The sequence below is a fragment of the Cherax quadricarinatus genome, chromosome 67, assembly GCF_038502225.1.
Source record: "Cherax quadricarinatus isolate ZL_2023a chromosome 67, ASM3850222v1, whole genome shotgun sequence".
In the NCBI taxonomy this organism is placed as follows: domain Eukaryota; kingdom Metazoa; phylum Arthropoda; class Malacostraca; order Decapoda; family Parastacidae; genus Cherax; species Cherax quadricarinatus.
In genome coordinates this window covers 19,514,681-19,528,569 of record NC_091358.1, presented here as the reverse complement: position 1 = coordinate 19,528,569, position 13,889 = coordinate 19,514,681, and the positions used below count along the sequence as shown (strand labels likewise).

The 13,889-nt window shown below is 44.4% G+C and overlaps 1 protein-coding gene across 1 annotated transcript in view; it reads left to right on the top strand.

The window, feature by feature from the left end:
- Positions 1-13,889, top strand: part of LOC128699675 (organic cation transporter protein) — a 159,965-nt gene that overhangs the window by 98,833 nt on the left and 47,243 nt on the right. Inside the window, exon 8 of the mRNA XM_070099430.1 lies at positions 8,220-8,299. Within this exon, the coding sequence (XP_069955531.1) occupies positions 8,220-8,299 (80 nt within the window). The remainder of the gene's footprint in view (positions 1-8,219; positions 8,300-13,889) is intronic.

Sequence of the window (13,889 nt, the reverse complement as noted above, 5' to 3'; positions counted from 1 at the left end):
GCCATGTTGGTTGTTACTGTTATACCACACAGTGTATGAGTCATGTAGGTTGTTATTGTTATACCACACAGTGTATGAGTCATGTAGGTTGTTACAGTTATACCACACAGTGTATGAGCCATGTTGGTTGTTACTGTTATACCACACAGTGTATGAGTCACGTAGGTTGTTACTGTTATACCACACAGAGTGTGAGTCATGTAGGTTGTTACTGTTATACCACACAGTGTATGAGTCATGTAGGTTGTTACTGTTATACCACACAGTGTATGAGCCATGTAGGTTGTTACTGTTATACCACACAGAGTGTGAGTCATGTAGGTTGTTACAGTTATACCACATAGTGTATGAGTCATGTAGGTTGTTACTGTTATACCACACAGTGTATGAGTCATGTAGGTTGTTATTGTTATACCACACAGTGTATGAGTCATGTAGGTTGTTACTGTTATACCACACAGAGTGTGAGTCATGTAGGTTGTTACAGTTATACCACATAGTGTATGAGTCATGTAGGTTGTTACTGTTATACCACACAGTGTATGAGTCATGTAGGTTGTTATTGTTATACCACACAGTGTATGAGTCATGTAGGTTGTTACTGTTATTCCACACAGTGTATGAGTCACATGTTGTTACTGTTATACCACACAGAGTATGAGTCATGTAGGTTCTTACTGTTATACCACACAGTGTATGAGTCATGTAGGTTGTTACTGTTATACCACACAGTGTATGAGTCATGTAGGTTGTTACTGTTATACCACACAGTGTATGAGTCACATGTTGTTACTGTTATACCACACAGAGTATGAGTCATGTAGGTTGTTACTGTTATACCACACAGTGTATGAGTCATGTAGGTTGTTACTGTTATACCACACAGTGTATGAGTCATGTAGGTTGTTACTGTTATACCACACAGTGTATGAGTCATGTAGGTTGTTACTGTTATACCACACAGTGTATGAGTCATGTAGGTTGTTACTGTTATACCACACAGTGTATGAGTCATGTAGGTTGTTACTGTTACACCACACAGTGTATGAGTCATGTAGGTTGTTACTGTTATACCACACAGTGTATGAGTCATGTAGGTTGTTACTGTTATACCACACAGAGTATGAGTCATGTAGGTTGTTACATAAGAACATAAGAACATAAGAAAGGAGGAACACTGCAGGAGGCCTGCTGGCCCATACTAGGCAGGTCCTTTACAATTCATCCCACTAACAAAACATTTACCCAACCCAATTTTCAATGCTACCCAAGAAATAAGCTCTGATGTGAAAGTCCCACTCAAATCCAACCCTTCCCACTCATGTACTTATCCAACCTAGATTTGAAACTACCCAAAGTCCTAGCCTCAATAACCCAACTAGGTAGACTGTTCCACTCATCAACTACCCTATTTCCAAACCAATACTTTCCTATGTCCTTTCTAAATCTAAACTTATCTAATTTAAATCCATTACTGCGGGTTCTCTCTTGGAGAGACATCCTCAAGACCTTATTAATATCCCCTTTATTAATACCTATCTTCCACTTATACACTTCGATCAGGTCTCCCCTCATTCTTCGTCTAACAAGTGAATGTAACTTAAGAGTCTTCAATCTTTCTTCATAAGGAAGATTTCTGATGCTATGTATTAATTTAGTCATCCTACGCTGAATGTTTTCTAACGAATTTATGTCCATTTTGTAATACGGAGACCAGAACTGAGCTGCATAATCAAGGTGAGGCCTTACTAATGATGTATAAAGCTGCAGTATGACCTCTGGACTTCTGTTGCTTACACTTCTTGATATAAATCCCAGTAATCTATTTGCCTTATTACGTACGCTTAGGCATTGCTGTCTTGGTTTAAGGTTGCTGCTCACCATAACCCCCAAGTCCTTTTCGCAATCTGTATGGCTAAGTTCTACATCATTTAATTTATAAGTACTAGGGTTATGGGCACTCCCAAGCTTCAGAACCTTGCACTTATCTACATTGAACTGCATCTGCCACTTTTCTGACCAAGAATAGAGTTTGTTTAAATCCTCCTGAAGTTCCCTAACATCTACGTTTGAATCAATTATCCTACCTATCTTTGTGTCATCGGCGAATTTGCTCATATCACTAGTAATTCCCTCATCAAGATCATTGATATATATTATAAACAACAACGGGCCCAAGACTGATCCCTGTGGAACGCCACTTGTTACAGATCCCCACTCGGATTTAACCCCATTTATGGACACTCTCTGCTTCCTGTCAGTGAGCCATGACTCGATCCACGAGAGCACTTTTCCCCCAATGCCATGGGCTGCCACTTTCTTTAACAGTCTATGGTGCGGAACTCTATCAAAAGCCTTACTAAAATCTAAGTAAATAATATCAAATTCTTTATTGTGGTCAACAGCCTCAAAAGCTTTACTGAAGAAAGTTAATAAATTAGTTAGACAAGACCGGCCTCTTGTGAATCCATGCTGAGTATCATTAATCAAGCTATGCTTATCGAGATGGCTTCTTATAATCTCAGCTATAATTGACTCTAGTAATTTGCCTACAATTGAGGTCAGGCTTATTGGGCGGTAATTTGACGGTAACGACTTGTCCCCTGTTTTAAAAATAGGAGTTACATTAGCCATCTTCCACATATCAGACACTACACCTGTTTGAAGAGATAAATTAAAAATATTAGTTAATGGTTCACAGAGTTCCATTTTGCATTCCTTAAGAACCCTTGAAAAAACCTCATCAGGACCCGGCGACTTATTTTGCTTCAGTCTGTCTATCTGCCTCACAACCATCTCACTAGTGACTGTGATGTTACATAATTTATCTTCTTCTAGCCCACTGTAAAAATTAATTACTGGAATATTGTTAGTGTCTTCCTGTGTAAAAACTGAGAGAAAATAATTATTTAAAATCAAGCACATTTCATTCTCATTGTCAGTAAGGTGCCCATAGTTATTTTTAAGGGGACCTATCTTATCTCTAACTTTTGTTCTATAGACCTGGAAAAAACTTTTTGGGTTAGTTTTAGAATCCCTAGCAACTTTAATTTCATAGTCCCTTTTAGCTTTTCTTATCCCCTTTTTAATGTCCCTCTTAATGTCAATATACTGATTCATAAGATGACCCTCACCTCTTTTGATACGCCTATAAATTCCTTTCTTATGCCCTAGTAGATATTTGAGCCTATTATTCATCCATTTTGGGTCATTTCTATTTGATCTAATTTCTTTATATGGGATAAACGCTCTTTGAGCAGCATGTATAGTGTTCAGAAAACTGTCATATTGATAGCTCTCTTCGTTACCCCAGTCAACAGATGATAAGTGTTCTTTAAGCCCATCGTAATCTGCTAAGCGAAAATCTGGGACTGTTACTGAGTTATCGCTACTATCGTACTTCCATTCAATGCTAAATGTAATTGATTTGTGGTCGCTAGCACCCAGTTCCTCTGAAATTTCTAAATTATTAACAAGGGATTCATTGTTTGCCATAACTAAGTCAAGCAGGTTATTTCCCCTTGTAGGTTCTGTCACAAACTGCTTCAAAAAACAATCCTGAAATACTTCTAAGAAGTCGTACGATTCTAAATTCCCAGTCAAGAAATTCCAATCAACATGACTAAAGTTAAAGTCTCCTAGAATTACTACATTATCGTGCCTTGTGGCCTTAACAATTTCCTCCCATAGTAGTTTCCCTTGGTCCCTATCTAAGTTAGGGGGACGGTATATCACTCCTAAAATCAGTTTTTCATGCCCCTCTGAAAATTCTATCCAAACAGACTCTGTATGTGTTACTTCAGACTTAATACCCGTTTTTATGCAACAGTTCAAGCGATCTCGGACGTACAATGCCACCCCACCCCCCCTCCCAATACTTCTATCTTCTTGGAACAATTTAAAACCCTGAATATGACATTCCGCAGGCATGTCCCGACTTTTTGAATTAAACCACGTCTCAGTTAAGGCAAATACATCAATGTTACCTACACTAGCAACTAATCTCAACTCGTCCATCTTATTCCTAGCACTACGGCAATTAGCATAATAAACATTGAAAGACTCTCCTTTCTCTTTACCCTTCCTGCTCATTTCTATTTTTCTACTAAACCTATTACCGTCTTTATCACCCAAGGTCCCTGGCTTTTCAATATCTATCTCGTTCTTATTATTACTAGTTCCCCTAGAACTCGTAATATTACTACACTGGGACTTCACTGTTTTCCTGCCAAAACCCATACCACTAACTATTCCTAGTTTAAAGTCCTAACTGCTCCCTCCACTGCAGTTGCCAGTGCTCCCACCCCACACCTATATACCACTGTTATACCACACAGTGTATGAGTCATGTAGGTTGTTACTGTTATACCACACAGTGTGTGAGAGTCGTGTGGGTTGTTACTGTTATATCACACAGTGTGTGAGAGTCGTGTGGGTTGTTACTGGTATACCACACAGTGTGTGAGAGTCGTGTGGGTTGTTACTGTTATACCACACAGTGTGTGAGAGTCGTGTGGGTTGTTAATGTTATACCACACTGTGTGTGAGAGTCGTGTAGGTTGTTACTGTTATACCACACAGTGTGTGAGTCATGTAGGTTGTTACTGTTATACCACACAGTGTATGAGTCGTGTAGGTTGTTACTGTTATACCACACAGTGTATGAGTCATGTAGGTTGTTACTGTTATACCACACAGTGTATGAGTCGTGTAGGTTGTTACTGTTATACCACACAGTGTATGAGTCATGCAGGTTGTTACTGTTATACCACACAGTGTATGAGTCATGTAGGTTGTTACTGTTATACCACACAGTGTATGAGTCATGTAGGTTGTTACTGTTACACCACACAGTGTATGAGTCATGTAGGTTGTTACTGTTATACCACACAGTGTGTGAGTCATGTAGGTTGTTACTGTTATACCACACAGTGTATGAGTCATGTAGGTTGTTACTGTTATACCACACAGTGTATGAGTCATGTAGGTTGTTACTGTTATACCACACAGTGTGTGAGTCATGTAGGTTGTTACTGTTATACAACACAGTGTGTGAGTCATGTAGGTTGTTACTGTTATACCACACAGTGTATGAGTCATGTAGGTTGTTACTGTTATACCACACAGTGTATGAGTCATGTAGGTTGTCACTGTTATACCACACAATATATGAGTCATGTAGGTTGTTACTCTTATACCACACAGTGTATGAGTCATGTAGGTTGTTATTGTTATACCACACAGTGTGAGAGTCGTATAGGTGCTTACTGTTACTCCACACAGTGTATGAGTCATGTAGGTTGTTACTGTTATACCACACAGTGTGAGAGTCGTATAGGTGCTTACTGTTACTCCACACAGTGTATGAGTCATGTAGGTTGTTACTGTTATACCACACAGTGTGAGAGTCGTATAGGTGCTTACTGTTACTCCACACAGTGTATGAGTCATGTAGGTTGTTACTGTTATACCACACAGTGTATGAGTCATGTAGGTTGTTACTGTTATACCACACAGTGTATGAGTCATGTAGGTTGTTACTGTTACACCACACAGTGTATGAGTCATGTAGGTTGTTACTGTTATACCACACAGTGTATGAGTCATGTAGGTTGTTACTGTTATACCACACAGTGTATGAGTCATGTAGGTTGTTACTGTTATACCACACAGTGTATAAGTCATGTAGGTTGTTACTGTTATACCACACAGTGTATGAGTCATGTAGGTTGTTACTGTTATACCACACAGTGTATGAGTCATGTAGGTTGTTACTGTTATACCACACAGTGTATGAGTCATGTAGGTTGTTACTGTTACACCACACAGTGTATGAGTCATGTAGGTTGTTACTGTTATACCACACAGTGTGTGAGTCATGTAGGTTGTTACTGTTATACCACACAGTGTATGAGTCATGTAGGTTGTTACTGTTATACCACACAGTGTATGAGTCATGTAGGTTGTTACTGTTATACCACACAGTGTATGAGTCATGTAGGTTGTTACTGTTATACCACACACTGTATGAGTCATGTAGGTTGTTACTGTTATACCACACAGTGTGTGAGAGTCGTGTGGGTTGTTACTGTTATACCACACAGTGTGTGAGAGTCGTGTGGGTTGTTACTGGTATACCACACAGTGTGTGAGAGTCGTGTGGGTTGTTACTGTTATACCACACAGTGTGTGACAGTCTCGTATGTTGTTGATGTTATACCACACAGTGTATGAGTCGTATTGGTTGTTACTGTTATACCACACAGTGTGTGAGAGTCGTGTGGGTTGTTACTGTTATACCACACAGTGAGAGAGCAATGTAGGTTGTTACTGTTATACCACACAGTGAGAGAGTCGTGTAGGTTGTTACTGTTATACCACACAGAGTATGAGTCATGTAGGTTGTTACTGTTATACCACACAGAGTATGAGTCATGTAGGTTGTTACTGTTATACCACACAGAGTATGAGTCATGTAGGTTGTTACTGTTATACCACACAGTGTATGAGTCATGTAGGTTGTTACTGTTATACCACACAGAGTATGAGTCATGTAGGTTGTTACTGTTATACCACACAGTGTATGAGTCATGTAGGTTGTTACTGTTATACCACAGAGTGTGATAGTCAGGTAGGTTGTTACTGTTATACCACACAGTGTGTGAGAGTCAGGTTTGTTGTTACTGTTATACCACACAGTGTGTGAGAGTCAGGTTTGTTGTTACTGTTATACCACACAGTGTGTGAGAGTCAGGTTTGTTGTTACTGTTATGCCACACAGTGTGTGAGAGTCAGGTTTGTCGTTACTGTTATACCACACAGTGTGTGAGAGTCGTGTAGGTTGTTACTGTTATACCACACAGTGTGTGAGTCGTGTAGGTTGTTACTGTTATACCACACTGTCTGTGTGAGTCGTGTAGGTTGTAATTTTTATACCACTCAGTGTGTGAGTCGTGTAGGTTGTTACTGTTATACCACACAGTGTGTGAGAGTCGTGTGGGTTGTTACTGTTATACCACACAGTGTGAGAGAGTCGTGTGGGTTGTTACTGGTATACCACACAGTGTGTGAGAGTCGTGTGGGTTGTTACTGTTATACCACACAGAGTATGAGTCATGTAGGTTGTTACTGTTATACCACACAGTGTGAGAGTCGTGTGGGTTGTTACTGGTATACCACACAGTGTGTGAGAGTCGTGTGGGTTGTTACTGTTATACCACACAGTGTGTGAGAGTCGTGTGGGTTGTTACTGTTATACCACACAGTGAGAGAGTAATGTAGGTTGTTACTGTTATACCACACAGTGTGAGAGAGTCGTGTGGGTTGTTACTGTTATACCACACAGTGTGTGAGAGTCGTGTAGGTTGTTACTGTTATACCACACAGTGTATGAGTCATGTAGGTTGTTACTGTTATACCACACAGTGTGAGAGAGTCGTGTGGGTTGTTACTGTTATACCACACAGTGTGTGAGAGTCGTGTAGGTTGTTACTGTTATACCACACAGTGTGTGAGTCATGTAGGTTGTTACTGTTATACCACACAGAGTGTGAGAGTCGTGATGGTTGTTACTGTTATACCACACAGTGTGTGAGTCATGTAGGTTGTTACTGTTATACCACACAGTGTATGAGTCATGTAGGTTGTTACTGTTATACCACACAGTGTGTGAGTCATGTAGGTTGTTACTGTTATACCACACAGTGTATGAGTCATGTAGGTTGTTACTGTTATACCACACAGTGTGTGAGTCATGTAGGTTGTTACTGTTATACCACACAGTGTATGAGTCATGTAGGTTGTTACTGTTATACCACACAGTGTGTGAGTCATGTAGGTTGTTACTGTTATACCACACAGAGTATGAGTCATGTAGGTTGTTACTGTTATACCACACAGAGTATGAGTCATGTAGGTTGTTACTGTTATACCACACAGTGTGAGAGTCGTGTGGGTTGTTACTGTTATACCACACAGTGTGTGAGTCATGTAGGTTGTTACTGTTATACCACACAGTGTGTGAGAGTCATGTAGGTTGTTACTGTTATACCACACAGTGTGTGAGTCATGTAGGTTGTTACTGTTATACCACACAGTGTGTGAGAGTCTCGTATGTTGTTACTGTTATACCACACAGTGTGTGAGTCGTGTTGGATGTTACTGTTATACCACACAGTGTGTGTGAGTGGTGTAGGTTCTTACTGACTGTTATTCCACAGACTGGGAAGGAAGGCCTCGCTCTCATTTACGTTTTTACTCGGTGGAATATCATGCCTCGTGTCCGGATTTGTCCCTGAAGGTAAATTATGTGAATTTATGGTATATTTCATGCCCACACTCACTTCCACACCCATGCCCACACTCACTTCCTCGCCCATGACCACACTCACTTCCACACCCATGACCACACTCACTTCCACACCCATGACCACACTCACTTCCACACCCATGACCACACTCACTTCCACACCCATGACCACACTCACTTCCACACACATGACCACACTCACTTTCACACCCATGACCACACTCACTTCCACACCCATGACCACACTCACTTCCACTCCCATGACCACACTCACTTCCACACCCATGACCACACTCACTTCCACACCCATGACCACACTCACTTCCACACCCATGACCACACTCACTGCAACACCCATGACCACACTCACTGCCACACCCATGACCACACTCACTGCCACACCCATGACCACACTCACTGCCACACCCATGACCACACTCACTGCCACACCCATGACCACACTCACTGCCACACCCATGACCACACTCACTGCCACACCCATGACCACACTCACTGCCACACCCATGACCACACTCACTTCCACACCCATGACCATACTCACTTCCACACACATGACCACACTCACTTTCACACCCATGACCACACTCCCTTCCACACCCATGATGATACTCACTTCCACACCCATAACCACACTTCCTAGCCCATGACCACACTCACTTACACACTCATGACCACTCTCACTTCCACACCCATGACCACACTCACTTCCACACCCATGACGATACTCACTTCCACACCCATAACCACACTCACTTCCACACCCATATCCACACTTCCTAGCCCATGACCATACTCACTTCCACACCCATAACCACACTCCCACACCCATGACCACACTCACTTCCACACCCACAACCACACTCACTTCCACACCAATAACCACACTCACTTCCACACCCATGACCACACTCTCTTCCACAACCATGACCATACTCACTTCCACACCCACAACCACACTCACTTCCACACCCGTGACCACACTCACTTCCACACATATGACGACACTCACTTCCACACCCATAACCGCACTCACTTCCACACCCATGACCACACTCACTTCCACACCCATGTCGATACTCTCTTCCACACCCTTAACCACACTCCCACACCCATGACCACACTCACTTCCACTCCCAGAACAACACTCACTTCTCCACCCCTCACCATACTCACTTCCACACCCATAACCACACTCACTTCCACACCCATGACCACACTCACTTCCACACCCATGATGATACTCACTTCCACAACCATAACCACACTTCCTAGCCCATGACCATACTCACTTCCACACCCATAACCACACTCCCACACCCATGACCACACTCACTTCCACACCCACAACCACACTCACTTCCACACCAATAACCACACTCACTTCCACACCCATAACCACACTCACTTCCACACCCATGACCACACTCACTTCCACACCCATGATGATACTCACTTCCACACCCATATCCACACTTCCTAGCCCATGACCATACTCACTTCCACACCCATAACCACACTCCCACACCCATGACCACACTCACTTCCACACCCACAACCACACTCACTTCCACACCAATAACCACACTCACTTCCACACCCATGACCACACTCTCTTCCACAACCATGACCATACTCACTTCCACACCCACAACCACACTCACTTCCACACCCGTGACCACACTCACTTCCACACATATGACGACACTCACTTCCACACCCATAACCGCACTCACTTCCACACCCATGACCACACTCACTTCCACACCCATGTCGATACTCTCTTCCACACCCTTAACCACACTCCCACACCCATGACCACACTCACTTCCACTCCCATAACAACACTCACTTCTACACCCATCACCATACTCACTTCCACACCCATAACCACACTCACTTCCACACCCATGACCACACTCACTTCCACACCCATGATGATACTCACTTCCACAACCATAACCACACTCACTTCCACACCCATGACGATACTCACTTCCACACCCATAACCACACTCACTTCCACACCCATGACCACACTCACTTCCACACCCATGACGATACTCACTTCCACACCCATATCCACACTTCCCAGCCCATGACCATACTCACTTCGACACCCATAACCACACTCCCACACCCATGACCACACTCACTTCCACACCCACAACCACACTCACTTCCACACCCATAACCACACTCACTTCCACACCCATGACCACACTCACTTCCACAACCATGACCATACTCACTTCCACACCCACAACCACACTCACTTCCACACCCATGACCACACTCACTTCCAAACATATGACGACACTCACTTCCACACCCATAACCGCACTCACTTCCACACCCATGACCACACTCACTTCCACACATATGTCGATACTCTCTTCCACACCCTTAACCACACTCCCAGACCCATGACCACACTCACTTCCACTCCCATAACAACACTCACTTCTACACCCATGACCATACTCACTTCCACACCCATAACCACACTCACTTCCACACCCATGACCACACTCACTTCCACACCCATGACGATACTCGCTTCCACACCCATGACCACACTCACTTCCACACCCATGACGATACTCACTTCCACACCCATAACCACACTTCCTAACCCATGACCACACTCACTTGCACACTCATGAATACACTCACTTCCACACCCATGACCATACTCACTTCCACACCCATAACCACACTCCCACACACATGACCACACTCACTTCCACACCCATAACCACACTCACTTTCACACCCATAACCACACTCACTTCCACACCCATGATCACACTCACTTCCACACCCATGACGATACTGACTTCCACACGCATAACCACACTCACTTCCACACCCATGACCACACTCACTTCCACACCCATAACCACACTCCCACACCCATGACGATACTCACTAACACACCCATAACCGCACTCCCACACCAATGACCACACTCACTTCCACACCCATAACAACACTCACTTCCCCACCAATGACCATACTCACTTACACACCCATAACCACACTCACTTCCACACCCATGACCACACTCACTTCTACACCCATGACGATACTCACTTCCACACCAATGACCACACTCACTGCCACACCCATGACCAAACTCACTTCCACACCCATGACGATACTCACTTCCACACCCATAACCACACTTCCTAACCCATGACCACACTCACTTCCACACTCATGACCACACTCACTTCCACATCCATGACCATACTCACTTCCACACCTATATCCACACTCCCAAACCCATAACCACACTCCCACACCCATGACCACACTCACTTCCACACCCATAACCACACTCACTTCCACACCCATAACCACACTCACTTCCACACCCATGACAACACTCACTTCCACACCCATGACCATACTCACTTCCACACCCATAACCAAACTCACTTCCACACCCATGACCACACTCACTTCCACACCCGTAACGATACTCACTTCCACACCCATGACCACACTCACTTCCACACCCATGACGATACTCACTTCCACACCCATAACCACACTTCCTAACCCATGACCACACACACTTCCACACTCATGACCACATTCACTTCCACACCCATGAACATACTCACTTTCACACCCATAACCACACTCACACACTTATGACCACACTCACTTAAACACCCATAACCACACTCATTTCCACACCCATAACCACACTCACTTTCACACCACACCCATGACCACCCTCACTTCCACACCCATGACGATACTCACTTCCACACCCATGACCACACTCACTTCCACACCCATGACGATACTCACTTCCACACCCATAACCACACTTCCTAACCCATGACCACACTCACTTCCACACTCATGACCACACTCACTTCCACATCCATGACCATACTCACTTCCACACCTATAACCACACTCCCACACCCATAACCACACTCCCACACCCATGACCACACTCACCTCCACACCCATAACCACACTCACTTCCACACCCATAACCACACTCACTTCCACACCCATGACCACACTCACTTCCACACCCATGACCATACTCACTTCCACGCCCATAACCACACTCACTTCCACACCCATGACCACACTCACTTCCACACACATAACCACACTCACTTTCCACACCCATGACCACACTCACTTCACCATCCATGACCATACTCACTTCCACACCCATAACCACACTCACTTCCACACCCATGACCACACTCACTTCCACACTCATGACCACACTCACTTCCACACCAATGACCACACTCACTTCCACACCCATGACCATACTTCCACACCCATAACCACACTCACTTCCACACACATGACCACACTCCCACACCCATGACCATACTCACTTCCATACCCATAAGACACTCACTTCCCCACCCATGACCACACTCACTTCCACACCCATGACCACAGTCACTTCCACACCCATGACCATACTCCCACACCCATAACTACACTCACTTCCACACCCATGACCACACTCACTTCCACACCCATGACGACACTCCCTTCCACACCCATGACCACACTCACTTCCACACCCAAGACGATACTCGCTTCCACACCCGTAACCACACTTCCTAACCCATGACCACACTCACTTGCACACTCATGAATACACTCACCTCCACACCCATGACCATACTCACTTCCACACCCATAACCACACTCCCACACCCATGACCACACTCACTTCCACACCCATAACCACACTCACTTCCACACCCATAACCACACTCACTTCCACACCCATTACCACACTCACTTCTACACCCATGACCATATTCACTTCAATACCCATAACCACACTCACTTCCACACCCATGATCACACTCACTTCCGCACCCATGACGATACTCACTTCCACACCCATAACCAAACTCACTTCCACACCCATGACCACACTCACTTCCACACGAATAACCACACTCCCACACCCATGACGATACTCACTTCCACGCCCATAAACACACTCCCACATCCATGACCACACTCACTTCCACACCCATAACAACACTCACTTCCACACCCATGACCATACTCACTGACACACCCATAACCACACTCACTTCCACACCCATGACCACACTCACTTCCACACCCATGACGATACTCACTTCCACACCAATGACCACAGTCACTTCCACACCCATGACAACACTCCCTTCCACACCCATGACGATACTCTCTTCCACACCCATAACCACACTTCCTAACCCATGACCACACTCACTTCCACACTCATGACCACACTCACTTCCACACCCATGACCATACTCACTTCCACACCTATAACCACACTCCCACACCCATAACCACACTCCCACACCCATGACCACACTCACTTCCACACCCATAACCACACTCACTTCCACACCCATAACCACACTCACTTCCACACCCAGGACAACACTCACTTCCACACCCATGACCATACTCACTTCCACACCCATAACCACACTCACTTCCACACCCATGACCACACTCACTTCCACACCCATAACGATACTCACTTCCACACCCATGT